Source organism: Pimephales promelas, chromosome 17 (genome assembly GCF_988280905.1).
Source record: "Pimephales promelas chromosome 17, fPimPro1.hap1.1, whole genome shotgun sequence".
NCBI classification, from domain to species: domain Eukaryota; kingdom Metazoa; phylum Chordata; class Actinopteri; order Cypriniformes; family Leuciscidae; genus Pimephales; species Pimephales promelas.
Window position 1 is genome coordinate 4,108,656 of NC_142785.1, and position 20,214 is coordinate 4,128,869.

The following is a 20,214-nucleotide window of genomic DNA, read 5'->3' on the forward strand; positions in this document are numbered from 1 at the left end:
TCCTAAATCCTATATTCCGATATACCGGCCGATATTATTATTATTTTTTTTATTTCAGAAACGCGCAACAAAATATTAACAGATTTCCCTAACATTAGTTATTTGTAGTTAATTATGAGTTTTAACTAAAATAATATGATAATGCATAACTGGTTCTCTTTGCCCGACTCTGGCTGGATCAGCAGGTTGCAGGATGTGTGGCGCGTTATACACGAGTGTTGCCAACAGGGACGGTGTAGAGTGCCCTCTGGTGGACAAACTATACAACTCCAACACTATTGACATGGTTCAAGCGTGTTTCGTCCGTTTTTATTTTATTTTTGAAATATTCATTTATCGGCCATAATAACTGCCGATACCGATATTTTAGAAAATGCCTAATATCGGCCTGCCGATATATCGGTCTGGCTCTAGTATGAATAGCGGGTGGAATAGTTAAAGGTGCATTGCGCAAGTCTGAGTTTTTGCAGAACTACGCCCCCTCTGGAGGCAAGCGAAACTGCAACCAGGAGTGCACGCTCATGGACCACACACGCACGCACGAGCTGTTCATAACCAAAGGAGCATCAGCCGCACAAATCTTTTGTTACAGTCATAATGTCTTCGAGGTAATAAAGTTATAAATCAGCGAGTCATTTTAAATATCTAAAAAGGAAAGGCATCTGAGTAAATTACACACTTATGTGTGTGTGAGGAGAAAACGGGGTAGTAGAAAACTTCGCATTTTGTTTCCATCTATCTCCATGTTGAACTGTTTTTTGTGCTTACTGTATCCACTTATGATTCTATTATTATGGAAACCCGTTCATGAACAATATCAGTTATTACTTTGTATAGGACGCGTTTGAGCACTAGAGCAGACCGGAGATCTCTCCGTTTGTTGAAATCTTCCCGATGTTGACTCTCGTCTTATTCCGAAGCCTGGCACTAGACGAGTTGTATTTTCTTTGTCTTACGTGGAGTTTGCGTCGGGGTTTGGAATGAACTACAAGCCGGTCTCTTTGAATCCATCTTCTACTTTTGTGGAAAGTTGACTAAAGTTTTGTCAATACAGAGAAAGGCGGCGAATACACAAACCTGCCAGACATAGCCAGGTGAGTGTGAACGCGCATGACGTCACGCCCAGTCTCAAACTCCGTCCCGAATACCTCTTATTTATTTTACGGTACAGGATTATAGAGGCGATCGCAGTGATCAGAGAAGGGCTCATTCAGCCCATCAGGCTTAAGTTTAAGCATGTATTGGTTAGAAAAACAGCTATTTTTAAAGGGTTAGTTCACCCAAAAATGAAAATTCTGTCAGTATTTACTCACCCTCATGTTGTTCCAACCCCGTAAGACCTTCGTTCATCTTCGGAACACAAATTAAGATATTTAAGATATTAAGATCGCTCCTGCATACAGTCCATAGGCTTCTTGAGGGACTGGCTCTTGCTGTCCTCAAAGTCATTAAAGACATCGTTAAAATAGTCCAAGTGACTACAGGGGCTCAATCTTAAGTTTATCAAACGACGAGAACACTTTTGTGCGCAAAAAAACAACAAAAATAACGACTTTATTTCAACTATTCGTTTATTTCTCCCTCTGCACGAGTCAGGTTACTAGTTTAATAGCGTAAGCTTCTGTTATTGTACGTCACACGCATCACACACACATGACCAGCGTCGGCCAATAGTGAGCCTACGTGTGACGTAGCTCTACGCAATCACACTACGTTAACTGACTACAGGCCCATGGAGAAGGAAGTGAATAGTTGAAATAAAGTCGTTATTTTTGTTTGTTTTTGCGCACAAAAAGTGTTCTCGTCGTTTGATAAAGTTGAAATTGAGCCACTGTAGTCACTTGGACTATTTTAACGATGTCTTTAATGACTTTTCGGGGACAGCAAGAGCCAGTCCCTCAAGAAGCCTACGGACTGTATGCAGGAGCGATCTTAATATCTTAAATATCTTAATTTGTGTTCCGAAGATGAACGAAGGTCTTACGGGGTTGGAACAACATGAGGGTGAGTAAATACTGACAGAATTTTCATTTTTGGGTGAACTATCCCTTTAAAAATAGCTGTTTTTCTAACCAATACATGCTTAAACTTAAGCCTGATGGGCTGAATGAGCCCTTCTCTGATCACTGCGATCGCCTCTATAATCCTGTACCGTAAAATAAATAAGCGGTATTTACCGACAGAATTTTCATTTTTGGGTGAACTAACCCTTTAATATTAAATGTTACACAATGCACCTTTAAGGTAAAACTGGTTGTTTGTCTTTTACCATGAGTTCTTCATTGATGATCATCTTGCTGATAATGCTGTGCACTGTTGGTATCTCTAACTCAAACATCTCTGACAGAGTCGCCATACTGTAGAACAGAGAGAAAGAAAGAGCTGCAAAATCACTGGGCTCCATTTGAAACATTCAAAATGACAGTTCAGGCAGAAACAAAAATTGACATCTTTAGGAAAAAAGGGATTTAAGTGAACTAAGAGTAAAATTATGGTCCTTAATTCTGGCCATGGAAAAAGCACTAGGCTGTGTGTTGATCACATGTACCTGATTGAGTCGTACACGCTACTGTAGGTGAAAAGGTAAGTGCGCAGCGACTCCTCCTGGATCTTCCTGTAGGTTCAAAAAACACAACCAAAAAGTTTTGAATTTGAATGTAAATTATGCTAAAATAGTTTCAAGCGTCGAGTCTCTACCTGACGAGCATTTCCCGCACACACTGGGTTTCTGGGAACAGATCCCACACTTTGCTGTTCATCTTCTCGTTGATGATGAAGGAATGGCAGGTTCTCCAGTCGCCCATCTTCATGGCTTTGCTGGCGGCCACAACGTGCTCCCTCATGCTCTCAGGAGGACCTGAAGGAGGACATGGCGAGGGAGAGGTTATTTGTATTACTGAGATTAAAAGATCAGTTGTATCTCCCACCTCTCCTCTCTTCTGTCTCTCACTCACCCAGCAGTGGCTGTCTCTCGCCCACCCTCAGCTGGTGGTGGAACTGTTTGCTGATCATCCTGCGGCGGGCATCAAACTCGTGGGCCGCCATGTAAGGGATCTCCAGCAGCATGGCCGACACCAGGTACACACACTCCAAGAGCTCCAGATTAATGTGCATGTGGAACGGCACCTAAAAACAATACGACAAATATTGGAAGTCATATCTCATCCAAAAATGAAAACTGCAATCACTTGGCAGCCCTCATATCGTTAACCATATTTGATGTGCTCTATGCATATGTATGTGAATGTTTATTTGTGAATAAAACCTCAAATCTCTACATCATATGAAGCGAGTGCGTCTCTTAGGTTTAAATGGATTATTATTATTATTATTATTAGGGCTGCAACAACTAATCGATAAAATCGATTATAATCGATTATGAAAATCGTTGTCAACGAATGTCATTATCGATTAGTTGGTCCGATTACGTCGCGGGGATTGTTTACATGCTACATGCGCTTTTTACATGCGCTTCATGAGGCACACACGCAGTCTCTCTCCCTCACGCTCTACCCTGCCTCGCGCGCGCCACACCGACTGTTTGAACTGAGCACATTATCTTCTGTCTCGCGCGCCGCAACACGGACGGTTTGGAGCACATTATCTTCTGTCTCGCATGCGCGCTCTTGATTCCGTGAGTTTGAACTAATCTGCGGGCATCAGGAAACCGCTATCAATATGCAGTATACACGAAAATCATTCACCTTTCGGCAAATTCGCCGTTTTGAAACCAAAATAGGTGACCTACGTTAATCGTGTATACTTTATGAAGCCACACTATAGTATAATGTGAGATAGAAATGTATATTTAAGTAATTAAATTAAAGTTAACCTAAGCTTTTCCTTCCACTGCGGCTGTCAGTCATTCTCTATTCGGTGTTCAAACAGCGCGTCGCGTTCGGTTACAACAGTTAACATGATGAAACTCTTTCCAAGATGATTCAATGTTATTATTATAATTGATCCGTAGATAAAGCTCTATGGTTTCGTAATATAATGACTATCTTGCTAGACTTTTATTGCTGTAACTTTTCACTTTCTACTGAGTGTCTGTTAGATCACAACACTAGTAGAGTCGGCGCAGTATAATTGTTCTTCACGTGCACAGTAGCCTAACTGAAATTTAAAACTGTTAAAAGAAGAGGCTTAATAAACTATTGCAAAGATACTGTATAATACACAGTCAATATGTCTTTCTCTTTCCTTGGTGCTTTTAACTTTAATGCGGCGGACACTGAAGAGCTGCGCGCCGCCCTGTGACTCCGTGTTGCTTCATCATTCAGCGCTCGCGATGCGCATAAGCACTTTGTGCAGCTCTTTCATGATCATGTCATAATACTTTTGCGCAATGAAAGCTTATTAATAGCCTTTCTTGTTCTGTCCTATCTATTATATTTTGCTTCCTCACTAAACAGCTGTGCTTTACATTTAAAACAGCTGTGCATCTGATTTTTACGATGTTTTTCATGAATGTATAACAACAATACAAAGAGCAATGTGTAACGTTTTACCATAGTTAGTGCTACACTTATTGTCTCTTATTTGTTCCCCACTAAGCAATGTTTTTTTCACTAAATGTTCAGATTTTATAAAATTATTGTGCACTTGTGATATGTCTAGGCTAAGTTTTTCTGAGTTATCCACTAATCTAGTTTACAATAGCATTTTTGTCATAGGTTATGGTCATATATATATTTTTTATTTGTTGTTTTTCTTTATAATGAAGTTGTCTGTATTAAGTAGATTGTTTAACATACAAAAGAGTGTGGTTTTTAGGGTTTTATTTAGTTATAATAAACAAAAAAATTAAATACATTTTTATCCGATTAATCGATTAATCGAAAAAATAATCGTCCGATTAATCGATTATCAAAATAATCGTTAGTTGCAGCCCTAATTATTATGCAAAGTCTTTAGGTACTTTTTGAAGACTGAATATATCAATTGGATGTACAAACATATCCTCCAACAAAAACTCGATTTTAGTCAAATTTAACCAGCTACAAGCCTAGAAAATAGGGATGAATGATATTGGTAACTAGGGCTGGGCGATATGGCCAAAAAATCATATCTCGATATTTTTTGGTCAAATGGCGATATACGATATATATCTCGGTACTTTCTACGTTTTCTATTTAGATAAAGAAAATCTTTATATTTATATATATATATATATATATATATATATATATATATTTTATATATATATATATATATTCACATTCGGCCCAATGATATCCTAACAATGTTGATATTGAAGGATATGGAAACAAATATAATATAGGCTATGCAATATATTATGTGCAAAAAGCTTTTGTTTTTATATTGACTAAAAGCTAAACTAAAAATGAAAATAAAAACAAAAACAAAAGCACAAACTAATTATATTAGCCTGCATTTGATTACCCCATTATAATCACTTTCACTTTCATTAAAAATATATACTTGTAGGTTTAAAATTCCACATGGCACATTTATTTTCTCCAACAACAAATATTTTAGCAATATGTTTATTTTAGTCAGAATTATTGCGTACTACGTAGTACTATTCACGCGCATGCGCGCGCCGGCGCTTGTTCAAGGAAGCATGAATTTTAGCGGAGATTCACTTCCAGAAGCTCGTCCTCTTCTGACATGGACATATTTGTTGTGAAATGGACATATTTGCTTTACTTTCTAACATTTACAGATGGAGAATATGTGAAATGTAAGTTGAGCACTGAGGAAAGCACCACATCTCAAACGCATTAAACAGCGCAAGTATATCTTGTCAGTCAGCAACAGTGTCTGTCAGAGCATTTGACAGGGCGGCAAGCTGCCTTAAACTTGTTAACTATATCAAAGTGATTTTGACGCAATTAATATAAGCTTGTGTCATGTTTAGGACAAATTGTACTACGTAGCCTAGCTACTTTCACTGCAGCAGCTCACACTGCAACCTCCGCTATTTTTCAGATGTGCTCATATCAAACTACTGTATCGATATAAACGGTATTGCCTCATTCCATATCGTTTCAAAAAATATAACGATACATCGTACATATTCGATATATCGCCCAGCCCTATTGGTAACCATATCATATATCAATACATTTGACTATTCTGACGAGTTTAAAACAACAAGTTTGGTTATAATGGAATTGTGGCGAGAAGTACTTGCATAAATGTATACTTCAAGTGTTTTAAAGTCTTTTTAAGCAGGCAAAATGGTATATAATATAGTACATGTTCTAGGGGTGGCACGGTACATGAAAAAACACCCGAACCGTTCGGTTCGCTTGTCTCAGTTCGGAGCGTGTGTGCGTCTCACGGTTCGACGCATGCGCAATGTAGCCTCGTGCCCGTATGTGACATAAGCTTGTTCGACTTGAACCGGCGCTGTACAGAGCAACCGGTGAATAACATCAGACTAGTGCGAGAGCGACGGCTCCGTATGCTTTTCAATCACTTTCGCGGTATTTGATGTCATTACCGATCGCTCTGTGCAGCGCCGGTTCAAGTTAGTAAACAAGCCAGTAAAAGTGGAGTATGGAGCGCTGCAGGTCACGGCACGCGGAGAAATGGCAAGTGGGAGAGATGAGGGAGTTGGAGGATGCGCCAGCGTCGTATAAGTCCGGTGTGTGGGAACATTTTGGATTTCATGTTAGGATATTTTAATATAACGCTACAGTGGCACTTTATGTTTAGATAAGAGCTTCAGTCAAATGTTTCCAAATCCTGCACTTTAATTTCAAGTGAAAAGAAGTACCCTCACTCTCTGGGAATAGAAGCATTGTTGATACTGTCTTTTGTGTTGAGGTTGAACTTATGTTTCACTTTATGTCTATGGCCTTTGCTATTGCTATAGCTAATTATAGGCAATGAGGTTTCATGTATATTGACTTATTCATAAAAGACAGTGTTTTAAGAGTTCCTCTTTTTTTTCTTTTAAAAGAGAGAATTTTTGTAAGAGCTACAAAAGTTGGCAGTTGATAAATGCAAGTTAATTTCTTTGTGTAAATATGATTTGTGTGATAAAAATGCACAAGTTCTTGAAGACATAATGATACACGTTCTCCTTTTTTTTGCCAAATAAACGAAAAGCATGTCAATGCCTTCTCTCTTGCTGTGTCAAAATCTCACCTAGCTTTCCTCTGAGATAGTCCCAAAATGTGCTTAAAGTCAAAGAGTCAAATTCAGTTTGTGCATGATTGCATGAACATAATTTTTTTTATACTGTATCCTAAAGTGTGGATAATTAAGCTATATATCACATGCTGAAGTACATTTCTGGAGTGTTAAAGATTAAAAGAAAAAATAACAAGAACCGTACAGAACCGTGAAACCGTGACCCTAAAACCGTGATACAAACCGAACCGTCGGTTTCGTGAACCGTGCCACCCCTAATATGTTCATAATAGGGGTGGCACGGTTCACAAAACCCACGGTTCGGTTTGTATCACGGTTTTAGGGTCACGGTTTTCGGTTCTGTACGGTTCTTGTTATTTTTTCTTTTAATCTTTAACACTCCAGAAATGTACTTCAGCATGTGATATATAGCTTAATTATCCACACTTTAGGATACAGCATTAAAAAAATATATATTATATTCATGCAATCATGCACAAACTGAATTTCACTCTTTGACTTTAAGCACATTTTTGGACTATCTCAGAGGAAAGCTAGGTGAGATTTAGATACAGCAAGAGAGAAGAAATTGACATGCTTTTTGTTTATTTGGCAAAAAAAAAAAGGAGAATGTGTATCACTATCTCTACAAGAACTTGTGCATTTTTATCACATAAATCTTATTTACACAAAGAAATTAACTTTCATGTATCAACTGCTAACTTTTGTAGCTCTTACCAAAATTCTATATTTTAAAAGAAAAAGAGAGGAACTCTTAAAACACTGTCTTTTAAATGTCAATATACATGAAACCTCATTGCCTATAGATAATTTAGCTATAGCAATAGCAAAGGCCATAAACATAAAGTGAAATTTAAGTTCAACCTCAACACAAAAACAGGACTATCAACAATGCTTCTATTCCCAAAATGTGAGGGTACTTTTTTCCACTTAAAATTAAAGTGCAGGGTTTGGAAACGTATGACTGAAGCTCTTATCTATACATAAAGTGCCACTGTAGTTAAATTAAAATATCATAACATGAAATCCAAAATGTTCCCACACACCGGACTTATACCATAGACTTATACGACGCTGGCGCATCCTCCAACTCCCTCATCTCTCCCACTTTCCATTTCTCCGCGTGCCGTGACCTGCAGCGCTCCCTACTCCACTTTTACTGGCTTGTTTATTAACTTGAACCGGCGTTGCACAGAGCGATCGGTAATGACATCAAATACCGCGAAAGTGATGAATGCATACGGAGCCGACTCGCGCTAGACTGATGTTATTCACCGGTCGCTCTGTGCAGTCGAACAAGCTTATGTCGCGCGAAAAGAAAACACACGTCACATACGGGCACGAGGTTACATTGCGCATGCGTCGAACCGTGAGACGCACACACGCTCCGAACCGAGACAAGCGAACCGAACGGTTCGGGTGTTTTTTCATGTACCGTGCCACCCCTAGTTCATAATATTTCAGCCCCAACCAGAGAGCAACTTTTTACTAAAGCTACTAAATTGAATTACTGGCTAAACTTTCTTTGTAGAACCTACAGCTGGTTACTGACTGGTTTCAAAACCGATTTGATTTAGAAGATCTTGATTCGATTATATTCCAAACTTGATGCAATATTGATGTTTTCTCAGGTACAGCACCATTTTTCTTAAGACAAAAACTCCCAACTAATACAGTAAGCTATACAGCGAACCCTGTCAGATTGTACATTACCATTAAATGTTAAAATTACTAAATTCAAAATATTACAGCCCTTATAGAAACCCTTACAACTGTGACTAAAAAAAATGTCAGCCCTTCTTGGACATCATATATTGACCATGAGCCACTGCAATGACTGATTTCATAAGGGCAAACGGTCAGGTGTGATGTGACTGTACCTGTCGCCTCTTCTCGATCTTCTCCTGCTCAGCGTTTCTCTCCTGCATGTTCCTCATGAGGAGTCCCTGTCCCAGCAGCTCCTTGGCTCTGCCGCTGGACTGGATGTCCAGGAGAGCGTTGTGGGCGTCTTTGATCATGCCCTGACGGAAAGCACAGATGCCCAGCTGCACCATGGTCCTGTTGTACAGGATCTAAGAGAGAAGAAAAGTTCAGCGAGGAAACTCAAATCACACAAACCAACTGTTCTTCAGAGAGAAAGTGTGTGTGTGAACCTGGACAGGAGGGTCGGCGTGCTGGATGTTGTCCTGTAAGTGGCTCATGAGCATGAGGTCTCTGGCCTGGTACCAGCGGCTGTGCAGGGCATGATGGTAGATGTGGCACAGGATGGCGCAGGTACGGATACGGTCCGTGCGGTCTTTGGAGTAGATAAACTTACACAAACGGTCCATGATGATTGCACTGTCCTCTCCCTCACTCTCCTCCTGATCCTGCTCAGACTAATAGACAAAGAGACTTGAGGTTAGGAGTCTCAATGGGTGGACCATTTAGCTGGAACCATCCGGTTACTAGGGGTGTGTGATACTGACAAAATAAATCTCTATTTCTGGGCTTTTGTCGATAAGGAGACGATTATTTCTCCTGAAGCTGGTCATATTCTTCATATTCTGTGTGGTGGTCTGTTCCCAGCACTGACAGAAACTTCGTTTCTTTTATTATTGGTCACCTTACATTCATTTCCAGGGGCATTTTTATAAGGGCATTTTTTTCATAATGTTCTTAGACATATGAATAATCAACAATCAAATAAAACAAAATCCATTTTTGCACAACAGAAGTGTCAGAGAAGCTGCTTCTCAGTCTACGTTTACACAGAAACGATTCTGAAGAGAAAACGCAAAAGTGGCGTTGCGTCATCTTTTTTTATTCTGCGTTTAGACGAGCGTTTTGTGTGGGAAATCCGTGTGCAAATGGAGACGCAAAAGTGTGTGAAATTCAATGTAGTATGCACTTCAGGCGGCTAGTAGTGCATACTACGCGCCTGCGTACAACTTTCACCGTCAAGCAGACTTCTGCGTTTTTACCGTTTACACGGGACGTGGCGGTGGAGAGTTTTTAAGATTTCCACTCTGGAGGGTGGTTTCACTTTTTTGCATTTTTGAGGCTCAAAAACGCCGTTGCCGTGTAAACGAAAGGCACATCCGATAAAATATTTTTACGTTTTCACCCGCGAGCGTTCTCGTGTAAACAGGGCCTAAATAGGGCTGCAATGATTAGTCGACAATAAAAAATTGTCGACAAATATCTTTGTTGTCGAGTAGTCGTTTGATCTCACCTGACCTAATGTAAGGGCGTGCAATATCGCGATTTGACCGCTACGGCGCTTTGGCACTAGAGTGTAATGCAGCCCTTTACAAATGCAAGTGCAGTAAAAGAAAAAACAGCGCGAATTATGACGGAGTGCAAACGAATCCGAACTAGCAAGGTTTGGCAAAGTTTTACAAAACTTAAAACCAATAATGCTGTCATGTGCAATACATGCAAAGCAGAACTTGCTTTGAACACGCATTCAGCGTGAGACTCGCGCAATTAGCCTTTCGCCGAGCCCCGCCCCCCTTAGTTACTGCTGCTACCTCCGTCAAACAAATGGTCAAACACGGGCAGCGCGACAGATTGCCATGACGGCAAAGGGTATTCCCGTGCGTGTCAGTGACCTTTTTTGGAGCAATACCTCCGCGATATCAAGCAAGATCGAAGCAAAAGGGGTTACGGTATGCGGTGGAGGGATCTATTCCAAATATAAAATTAAGAAATGAATGAGACACGACTACTATTGATGCTAATGCTTACCAGTCTCAAGAAAAATCTGAAAAACCCCATGACCATGCTAAGTTACCTCAAATGCAACCAGCACAGCCTTGAAGATTTTATAAACTGGTTCAGTGGCTAATTGTTTGGAGTTCGAAATATATAACTTGCGCTGCATATTTATTCATTTTGCCTCCGATACAGGAGTAGCACGTTCGCTTTAACAAGCAGGTTGTTCATTACCACAGCAACCGATTGCGTGTCATGCTCATGCTGAATGAAAGAGGCAGAGAACCATACGTTATTTATAGGGGTGGGGAAAAAAATCGATTCTCGATGCATCGCGATGCGGACGTGGACGATCCTGAATCGATTCACAAATGTCAAAAAATCGATTTCAAAAATTTATTTTTTTTTGATATGTATTTATAATAACGTAATATTGACGGAACGCGAAAGACGGAACTCTGAAGGGCGGAAGTGCAGTGGCGGGACCGTCTGTGGCGTGCACATAACAGAGATGAGATGGAACGCGAGATCCAACCACTTTCCTTGTTAACGTTAGGTTAAAAGCTGACGTGTGGAAATATTTTGGCTTCTGAAGTTGAAGGGGGAAAGGAGCTGGACAAGAGCCGCACTAGTTGTACGCTTTGTGGAATAAAACCAACGACGGAAACACGACAAATATGATAAGCCATATGACACCTTTCCAGCCAGAGGAGGAAAAACACTCGGCTGCACCAGTCGTTATATTATTTATTTACTACAAGTATGCTCCTAGTTCAAGCACACATTTATTTTCCTGGTCGTTCTTTGTAATGTTAATAAAATATATTGTGCATTAATTCTTTATGGGTCATTCATTTGTACTTTTAAAGCAAATTATTTATAGTCACACACAAAAGATTCAGATAATCGATTTGTAACATTATAAATGTCTTGTACTTTAACTTTTGATCAACTTAATTTATCCTTGATGAATAAAAGTATAGATTTCTTTTTTCTTTTGCCCAAAAAATTAAATAAAAATTCTTTCCGACTCCAAACATTTGAACGGTATTGTTTAATGTTACAAAAGCTTTCTATTTCAGATAAATGCTGTTCTTTTGAATTTCTAGGTGATTCTCTGAATCGGGTGCCCTTCAAGTCCCCCAAACTTGCTTCAAATATTTTCAATTGAAGGAAATCACAAAATACATTTTAATGCTGTCAATTAATAGAACCAGGTGCATTTGCATTATAATGCAACAAAATTGCTTTTGAAAAAAAAATTAAAGTTAATAAATGTAAAGATAATGAGTTGCCTAGTAGATAACAAGCATGTTTGCATGTCCCCACTAACCATCATTATATTTTCAATGAATATCAAACAAATAAAAAGTGCAATTAATACCAAAATGTTGCTGCTGCTAATATAATCATATGTTGATCTAGTGTATTTTCGTTTACTGTTGTGAAATGGAAAATCAATAATCGGTAATCGAGAATCGTTAATAATCGACTGTAATCGAATCGGGACTTCAATAATCGTAATCGAATCGAATCGGGAAATCAGACAGATTAACCACCCCTAGTTATTTAAGGTTATTTCTATTCGTTACGATATTGATATATGAACTGATGTTGTCATGTAAGCTTCATGCTTTCCCCGTTGCGAACGTAAACTGTAGTCTACGGTGCTGCACTGCTAACTTAGCTGACTGCTGCTCATTTTCCCAGATAATATCATGGTATGTTAACAACAACCCTTTAGAAAATGTACAGTAAGTCCTTTGTGGATCCTCTTGATCTGCTTTCTCCGTGCTTCTTTGACTAATCTCAGTCGCACGCACGCTGCACGCGAGACGAGTTAACCATGTTCGACACATTTAACTGGAATTGGGGCGTCCACACTGTTTAATACATCTTAGGCACCGCTCGCGTTGTGTTTTGGGCTTTGGAAAGGGAAAAAACACAACTTCTCCAGACAATCTCTCGGGGTATCATGTGTCCGATTTACTAACGCTGTGGGCGCACCGCTTACTGTTTGACGGAACAGCTCACACAGTAACGGTTGCTATGATGTGTGATTGGACAATGGCCATTTTGTGGGAGGGGCCGGCGAAAGGTCAATTCGATTTCTCACGCTGAAGTGTCAATCCCTTCGGTCAAATGCCTGAAAGATGAGTTCGTCTACAGATCTACCTGTTGAGTCACTCGTGATCGACTAGTTTTACCGCCGCATATTAATTCGCAAGTTAAAATATCCAGTAATCTAGTGCGAGCGCGCATGCGAGATGTTGAGCTCCTAACCGCGGCTCGCGCACGACGGCAGAGAGGTAAGCAAGCGCGTGCACCCGACCCATGTCTCTCTCACGCGCCAGTCAGACCAATTGCGGCAATTCATCATATGCTTAAACTTTTATGTAGTCACGCAACAAAAATTTCAGCATACATTCACCAGGACGTGATGGAGGAACAAATATTGTGAGACACACAGACACACACACTCTGATGTTTGTCTTGAGATTACAGTTGAAAAAGTCTTGATTCTTATTTATTGTTTTATTTCCATTTTTTTTTTTATAAATTGTACACATTTGTGTACCTGTTTGGGTTGATATTTTATATTAATTTATTTTTGTTTCCAGGTGGGTAATTTGCAGAAGGTGCAATCCTTTTTTTGTAATGTTGTATTAAGAAGACAAAACTAAGGCCAAATGGGCTTTACTATTTAAGTTTGTATTCAAAGTTTTACATGTTATGGGCTACATGTAACAGGTTTTACAGTAAATTGTTTTAACTGTATTGTTATATAATTGTTGGCACTGGCACTTATAAACACTAAATGGGTAAAAATTGGAATAAATACCTCTATTTTTTTTTAAAGAAATAAAAGGCAAACACCTTATAATTTTTTGTAATACATTATTTGTTTTGGTTGCTTAAAAACACACATAAACAAATTATCCGATTACTCGATTAATCGAGCGATTAAGTGCTAGATTAATCGATTACAAAAAGAATCGATAGCTGCAGCCCTATACCAGTCTTTCCTATTCTTCATCTGGGAAGACTTCAAACTTTAACAGACGTTACAACACACTGTTTTAAAAAGGGGTTGGATAAATATGTTTTGCTTTTAAAACTGTGTTTCAATGCGAGTATAGGCCTAGACAAATATAAGTAAACACTTTGCAGTCTGAATGTTGTCCCGTATGAACAAAATGACGGAATATGTTTTTATGTCTCCCCTGTTTGATCACACCCGCGTGTCTCTTCTAGCGCCCTTGTCTCTGTGCACGGCAATTGTTGCCAAAAAGCAACAAGTTTGCAGGTCTGAATGATACCAGTAGACTTGCAAATGTCTATGCATGCTCTTACATTAAAAATAAGGTGGATATCACATAGAAGTATTCAACAAAAACTCAATCTCTTGAAATGCAGGCTCTTTGTAAAGGCATTCTCCTAGGCTACATAATGGTTTTTGTTTGTTTTTCGCAAAGTGCGAGACAGACACGAGATTGTCATTTTCCACAACAATTATGATATTATCGTATATGATACAATCACACCCTCCTACTGGGTCCACGTCTTTCTCCATCCATAGCGAGACGCTCACCTTTGTCTCCCCCTGTAGGCCCAGGCTGCGACGGTGGGCTTTGTAGTCGAACTTGTAGTACGTGTGCATGATTCGGCGCAGGTAGATGCGACACACTTCCTCCGTGCTGCCTTTGGTCTCCAGATAATGCAGCAGACGGTCAATGATGCCACACACACGGCTCTCGTCCTTCAGGTTATCAACGTACTCTGCAAGAGTGTGCGAGGAAGCTTTGTCACGACACACGCTGTCCTATTGAGAGGACTCAGAGGTTGAAATCTGTCTGTACTCACCCTGAGAGTGAGGGTCTGTGTTCTGCATGATTTTGGTGAACTCCTCATCCATCCGCTCCACCAGAGTCAGAATACAGCCACGCACTCGGAACGGCTGAAGAGAGGAAACGCAGCTCATAAACAGCCTTAACGGTCACATCAGCTAAATTACACAAGCAAAAAAGGCCCAAAAAAGTGTAGCAGTGTATAAAGCACTACTCCAACATGTGTGAAATCTGAGAGGGGAAACATTCTCCCTTCATGTTAAACTCCCAATTAGGGTTGCAACTAGGGCTGCACGATTAATCGGAAAAAAATCACGATCTCGATTCAAACATAAATGCGATCTCCTTTCTTAATGATGGCGATTCACTTCCGTGTATTTCCCTGCATTCAGATCATGCTGCATTCACGCGTTATATTGGTCACACTCACACAAAAACAAAGCAATAATTCACAAATCAATCATGCGGACGTTTCATCAGGGAATGTCTAAATTAAAGTTGTTGCACGTGAGCAGCGCATATTTTTTTTGGGCTTGCATGTTAATCAAAGTATTCACCGGGAGCGGGGGCAGCGCGTGAGCAGCAGTGAAACGCGCGCTCAATTAAAGTGAAAGCACACTTTTGAGGGACAAAATTAATGATTTCACTCAAAAAGTAGTTTCACACAATGTCTAGTCAGTTTTAACAAGAACTGAAGTACCTTAAAACTTGTATAAAAATAATAGCCGAGTCCCATAGACGCCTGTATCTTTTACACGCCTGTGTGGCTGCAGGTTTGGGTAAATAAAAGCTCGTCTCAAATAGGGCGGGTCTGTTTTTTAATTTCGGTTTGGTAATCTTCTAAAACCGTCAGATCGTCTGCTTTTTGGAGGCCGCTTTAGCACATATTAGTCCCGCCAAAGCCTAGTTTGATCGGCGAGTGATGATGTAGAATAGAAACTGCTGCGCTTGAAAGGGCGGAGAGAGAGAGAGAGAGAGAGAGAGAGAGAGAGAGAGAGAGGTCTTCAAACAACACGAAAGTTTGGAAAACCGCAGTTTCACATAGAGCATTTTGGAGAGTTTTAGATATGAAGACTCAAATATTTATAGAAGATTTAGGCTACCCATTTAAACTTGTTTGTAATTATTCAGTTTGGGTGAAAGTGTGATGTCTGATTATAAAAAAAAGCTATAGTAAACTAGCCAGAAAATATTAAATATAGCCTACACTTACTTTTAGTTCATGACTAATACACAGACAGCTACATAGGCTAGCCCCAAAGAACCAGCTTAAACAATTTAGATTTTTTTGTTACTGCACTTTATTAGACTGTCTTGTGTTTTTTTTTTTTTTTTTTTTTTTTTTTTACTTGAGTGCAATACATTTTGGATGGAAAAAAAAAAAAAAGAGAATCGTGTAAGAGAATCGAGATCTCAATTCCCATGGAGAAAAATCGTGATTCACATTTTAGCAAGAATCGTGCAGCCCTAGTTGCAACATTATTCAAAATAAAACCGATAAAACCGTGAAATTATCAAACCGCAAAGGCCGAAAATGAAGAAATTAAAGACTAAAAAATTATTATTTTAGTTTACATTACATTTGTAATTGGTCAAAAGTTAGCAAGAAATGCTGTTCACATGACATGTGATACTAACCTGGTCAGAGATGGCCAGGTTCTCGCTGTCCTCGATGATGTTTTCTCCGATGAAGATATTGTTGTTGTTGAACAGGATGTCCAGCAGCTCATCGATGCACTCCAGACACTTCTTCCACATATCCGCCTAAAGAAGGGTGAAACAGGGCATAATGTAAAGACTGGAATACACTAGAACACCTTTGCACATATTCTTACTACTCATTTAACGTTGAAAAAACTAATTTTCCCACATATATTGCAGCACCTCTCTTCACAGTCCGTCAGGATCGCTCTGTTTAGTTCCTGTCTCCTCCTTCCTAAATGCTCAGCGTACTCTGATTGGTCAGCTGGATTAGTGTGTTGTGATTGGTCAACCTCTTCCAGCACATTTAAGAAATACCACAGCCCTTTATTTTGCATACGCTTGGGCGGGAATTATTTAAATTAGGAAAATTGTGACTGGAAGAAAACTCAAGACAACAATGGAGGCGTTTCAGGGAGTTCAGAAACAGTGACATTGATATAGAGAATAATTCCGCTAAAGGGACTTTGTGTTTTGTAACTTTGCAGACCCTTTTCATGCTCAAAGAGCAACATCACACACTAAAGAAAGTTGAAAATGCTTGTTAATGACTAATGTAATACCGCCAGCACGCCAGAGAGCCTCTCACCTTCATAAAGGCAGCTAGGTTGGGGTTGTAGTCGTACAGGGAGGCGATGATGTTGAACTTAATCTTGACGAGGATGCCTTCACCGAGGTTATTCTCATTAGAAATGCCAGCTAAAGCATGAAGGAGCTCGATCTGAGCAGCTCTGCATGACAAGAGAACAAATACATTTTTGTTGAGTTGTTTGTCTCTCATTTTTTTTTACCATGCAAAAACAAGCTGAGTAGATAAACTATCTTTCAAAAGGTTGGGGTCAGACAGATTTTTTTCCCAAAGAAAAATAATACTTTTATGCAACAGGGACACATTCAATTGACCAGAAGTGAGAGTAAAGCATTTATAATGTTATAAAAAATGTCTATAGACAAATTAAAGCTATTCCTTTGAACTTTCTATTGGAAGCCTAAGGAAAAATGTTTTCTAAAAAATTATAAAGCAGCAAAACTGTTTTCAACATTACTAATCATAAGAAAGGTTTCTGGAGCAACAAATCAGCATAATGAATTCTGAAGGATCATGCGAGTAATTTAGTTTTGCATCACAGAAATAAATTACATTTTAAAATATATTAATATCAAAAATGGTTATAATGGTTAAAATATATACAGCCATAATTCTTTTGAACAGTTGTGTATATTAAAAATTATATATGTTCTTATAATATGTTCTTAGAAATATAATATGTTCTTAGAAATACACTTTTATTGTAATAATTCTATTTTCAAGTAGTGACTAAAAATATATTTCTCTTGCATAAACTTTATAAAACTGTACTTTTCAGAAAATTATCATTTCATTGATCATGAATATTGAGTGGTCCTACCATCTGAAAACTTTGAGACCATATAAAAGATTAAATTATATGATTGCTTTTGACACTGACAACACATTAAAAGACTGATGATGTCTTCATACCTGTCTGTTCCTTTCTTTCCTCTGGCCTGCAGGATCTCGCTGAGTTTCTTGACCACGACAGCAGTATTGATCTCTGTGCCTTTGGCGAACATCTTGGGCTTCTCCTTCACAAGCGGCGCGCCACCCTTCACAGTCTCCCATCCTCCTTCCTCTCCATCTCCCTCCTCCTCTGCTCGCTCCTTATTCTTGTGTCTCTTCTTTCTTTCCTCCCTTTTGCTGTCGGTCGGCTTGTCACCGTCTGTAGCTCTGTGCGGGCAAATGATTATCAAGTCTCAGTGGAGTTTAAAAGAGAAAAACAGTACAGGTGTGTGATAATGACAAAAAAAAAATTATACATATACATACATATATAGATACATATATACATACATATATATATATATATATATATATATATATATATATCGATTCCGTCAAGGATTTTGGCAATAAAAAACAGTCGCATGTCGGCAGTCTGGAGCCCTGCCCATTTATCATGAAGGTACTCCATATGACTCCAGTGGGTAAATAAATTAAAATGCATTCAGAAGACGAGTTTTTGTAAGAACAATCTCAATATTTAAAAAGAATTGATGAATTGAGCACAGAGGACAAAGCGAAACAAAACACTGGTCACGCATTAGAAGTTAAAAACAAGATTGAAAGAAAAGTGCCAGAGGATTTCAAAATATGAGACAAGGAGATATGTCCCATGTCAGGTCAGAGGTCACTCTTCTGCCGGAACTTGACTCTCTCGTGAATGCGTGTACGGCCGTTGCCGGAAGCCAGTGGTTATACTTTTATCAAAGTTAAATATGGATATTTTTCCTTACAAAAATCCATCGCTTCACATCGGAAGGCATTTCTCAACCCACTGGAGTCTGATGGATTGGCTCTTTGGAGCTTCAAAAAATTGGGCACTATTCAATGCCATTACATAGATGGGAAGAGCCAGGATATTATTTGATATAACTCTGTGTTCGGCAGAGAGAAGAAAGTCAAATACAGCTAGACTGGGGCTTGAAGGCGAGTGAATTATAGATAAGATATTACTTTAAAGAATCAGGCATTCTATGAAATGGTTTGTACAAATGGTTCATTGAATCATTCCTTAAAATCACTCCAACCGTTTCAAAATAAAGCAAAAACAGACATTATTGGGCATGAAATGCAAGTCAAACTGTCAACTTATTATTTATCTTTTTTTATAAAATCAATCGGATATTCACTATGGTGCTGATATTTGGGGAAAACAGCACTCGTAAATAGGCAAAATATAACACAACTTGTAAGAGACGATGGCCCTACATATTTTGAATTATGAGTATTTTAAAAGGCCCCGAAATACTTAAAAGTGAAATCAAAGAACAAACTGGTGTGACGTCATTTAGAATAATATCAGGTTAAGATTAAGTTTGTTTGGAGTTTTTTCTGGAGTTTGAAACCAGAAAAGATTGCTCAGCCTGGGAACAACCCTATTACAGAGAAAGATTGCACTCTCTGATAATTTTTGTTTGCTTCCTGCAAAGTGACATGCACACCGTTAAAATAATTGACGACACATATCACACACCCCTGTGGGGGGTGGGGGGGGGGATAAAAGTACACTACACTACCTGCTACTGTAGCGGAGCGGGCATGGAATTTTTCTATTATTAGACATCAAAAAGAATGTATAATAATTCAAATCATGTTTTATTAATTTTTTTTTAAAATATATAGATATATGAAAAAAATTCACACTAATTCTGTGTTTTTGCTGGTAATAAAATTAAGCCATAAAACACTAATTTTATCATAAACTTTTTTCAAATAATGTGCTACACAATGAGCTTTACTGTTAAAATTAAAACATGGATTATTGCTTAAATTCAGTTTTGTTTAAAAAAATTCATAATTTATTCGTATTAGTGTTAATGTATTAGTACATCTGGACATTTCCTATTTCTACTGTACAACAGTAATATATTTCTGTCAAGTTAAACCGAACTTTTATTTTGACGGGTTGCCGTGAAGCCCTTTTGGAGTTTCTGTGTGTTTGTCATGATCGTCATGATGATAGTTTCACAAATGAAGCGGTTAAATGATCACGAAGTGACTTTCAGAGTGGATCTAGAGCCTGGAGAGGAAGTTCAATCATTTCTGTCTTCATATAGGCAAAAAAACTGTGCAAGCGTCACACGTGTGTCTTCAGTGTATGTGTGTGTGTGGTAAATAAAACTGCGCGTCGGCTCCACCAGAGCCGTTGAAAAACATATATATTTACATAACATAACATATTTAACAGCTCTGGGCTGCACAATTCATTCACACGAACAGGATTCGTATTTAAATAGTATTTGTGGTTTAATATTCACACAC

General features: G+C 38.8%; 1 protein-coding gene across 3 annotated transcripts in view; it reads right to left on the reverse strand.

The window, feature by feature from the left end:
* Window positions 1-20,214, reverse strand: part of eif3c (eukaryotic translation initiation factor 3, subunit C) — a 29,455-nt gene that overhangs the window by 3,970 nt on the left and 5,271 nt on the right. For all 3 annotated transcript variants that reach the window (XM_039657684.2, XM_039657683.2, XM_089121786.1), the window contains exons 9-19: window positions 17,875-18,120; window positions 16,963-17,104; window positions 16,311-16,436; window positions 14,689-14,782; window positions 14,417-14,604; window positions 9,282-9,506; window positions 9,009-9,200; window positions 2,955-3,126; window positions 2,698-2,857; window positions 2,549-2,614; window positions 2,270-2,357 (exon numbers count right to left, since the gene is read on the reverse strand). In XM_039657684.2, the coding sequence (XP_039513618.1) occupies window positions 2,270-2,357; window positions 2,549-2,614; window positions 2,698-2,857; window positions 2,955-3,126; window positions 9,009-9,200; window positions 9,282-9,506; window positions 14,417-14,604; window positions 14,689-14,782; window positions 16,311-16,436; window positions 16,963-17,104; window positions 17,875-18,120 (1,699 nt within the window). The remainder of the gene's footprint in view (window positions 1-2,269; window positions 2,358-2,548; window positions 2,615-2,697; window positions 2,858-2,954; window positions 3,127-9,008; window positions 9,201-9,281; window positions 9,507-14,416; window positions 14,605-14,688; window positions 14,783-16,310; window positions 16,437-16,962; window positions 17,105-17,874; window positions 18,121-20,214) is intronic.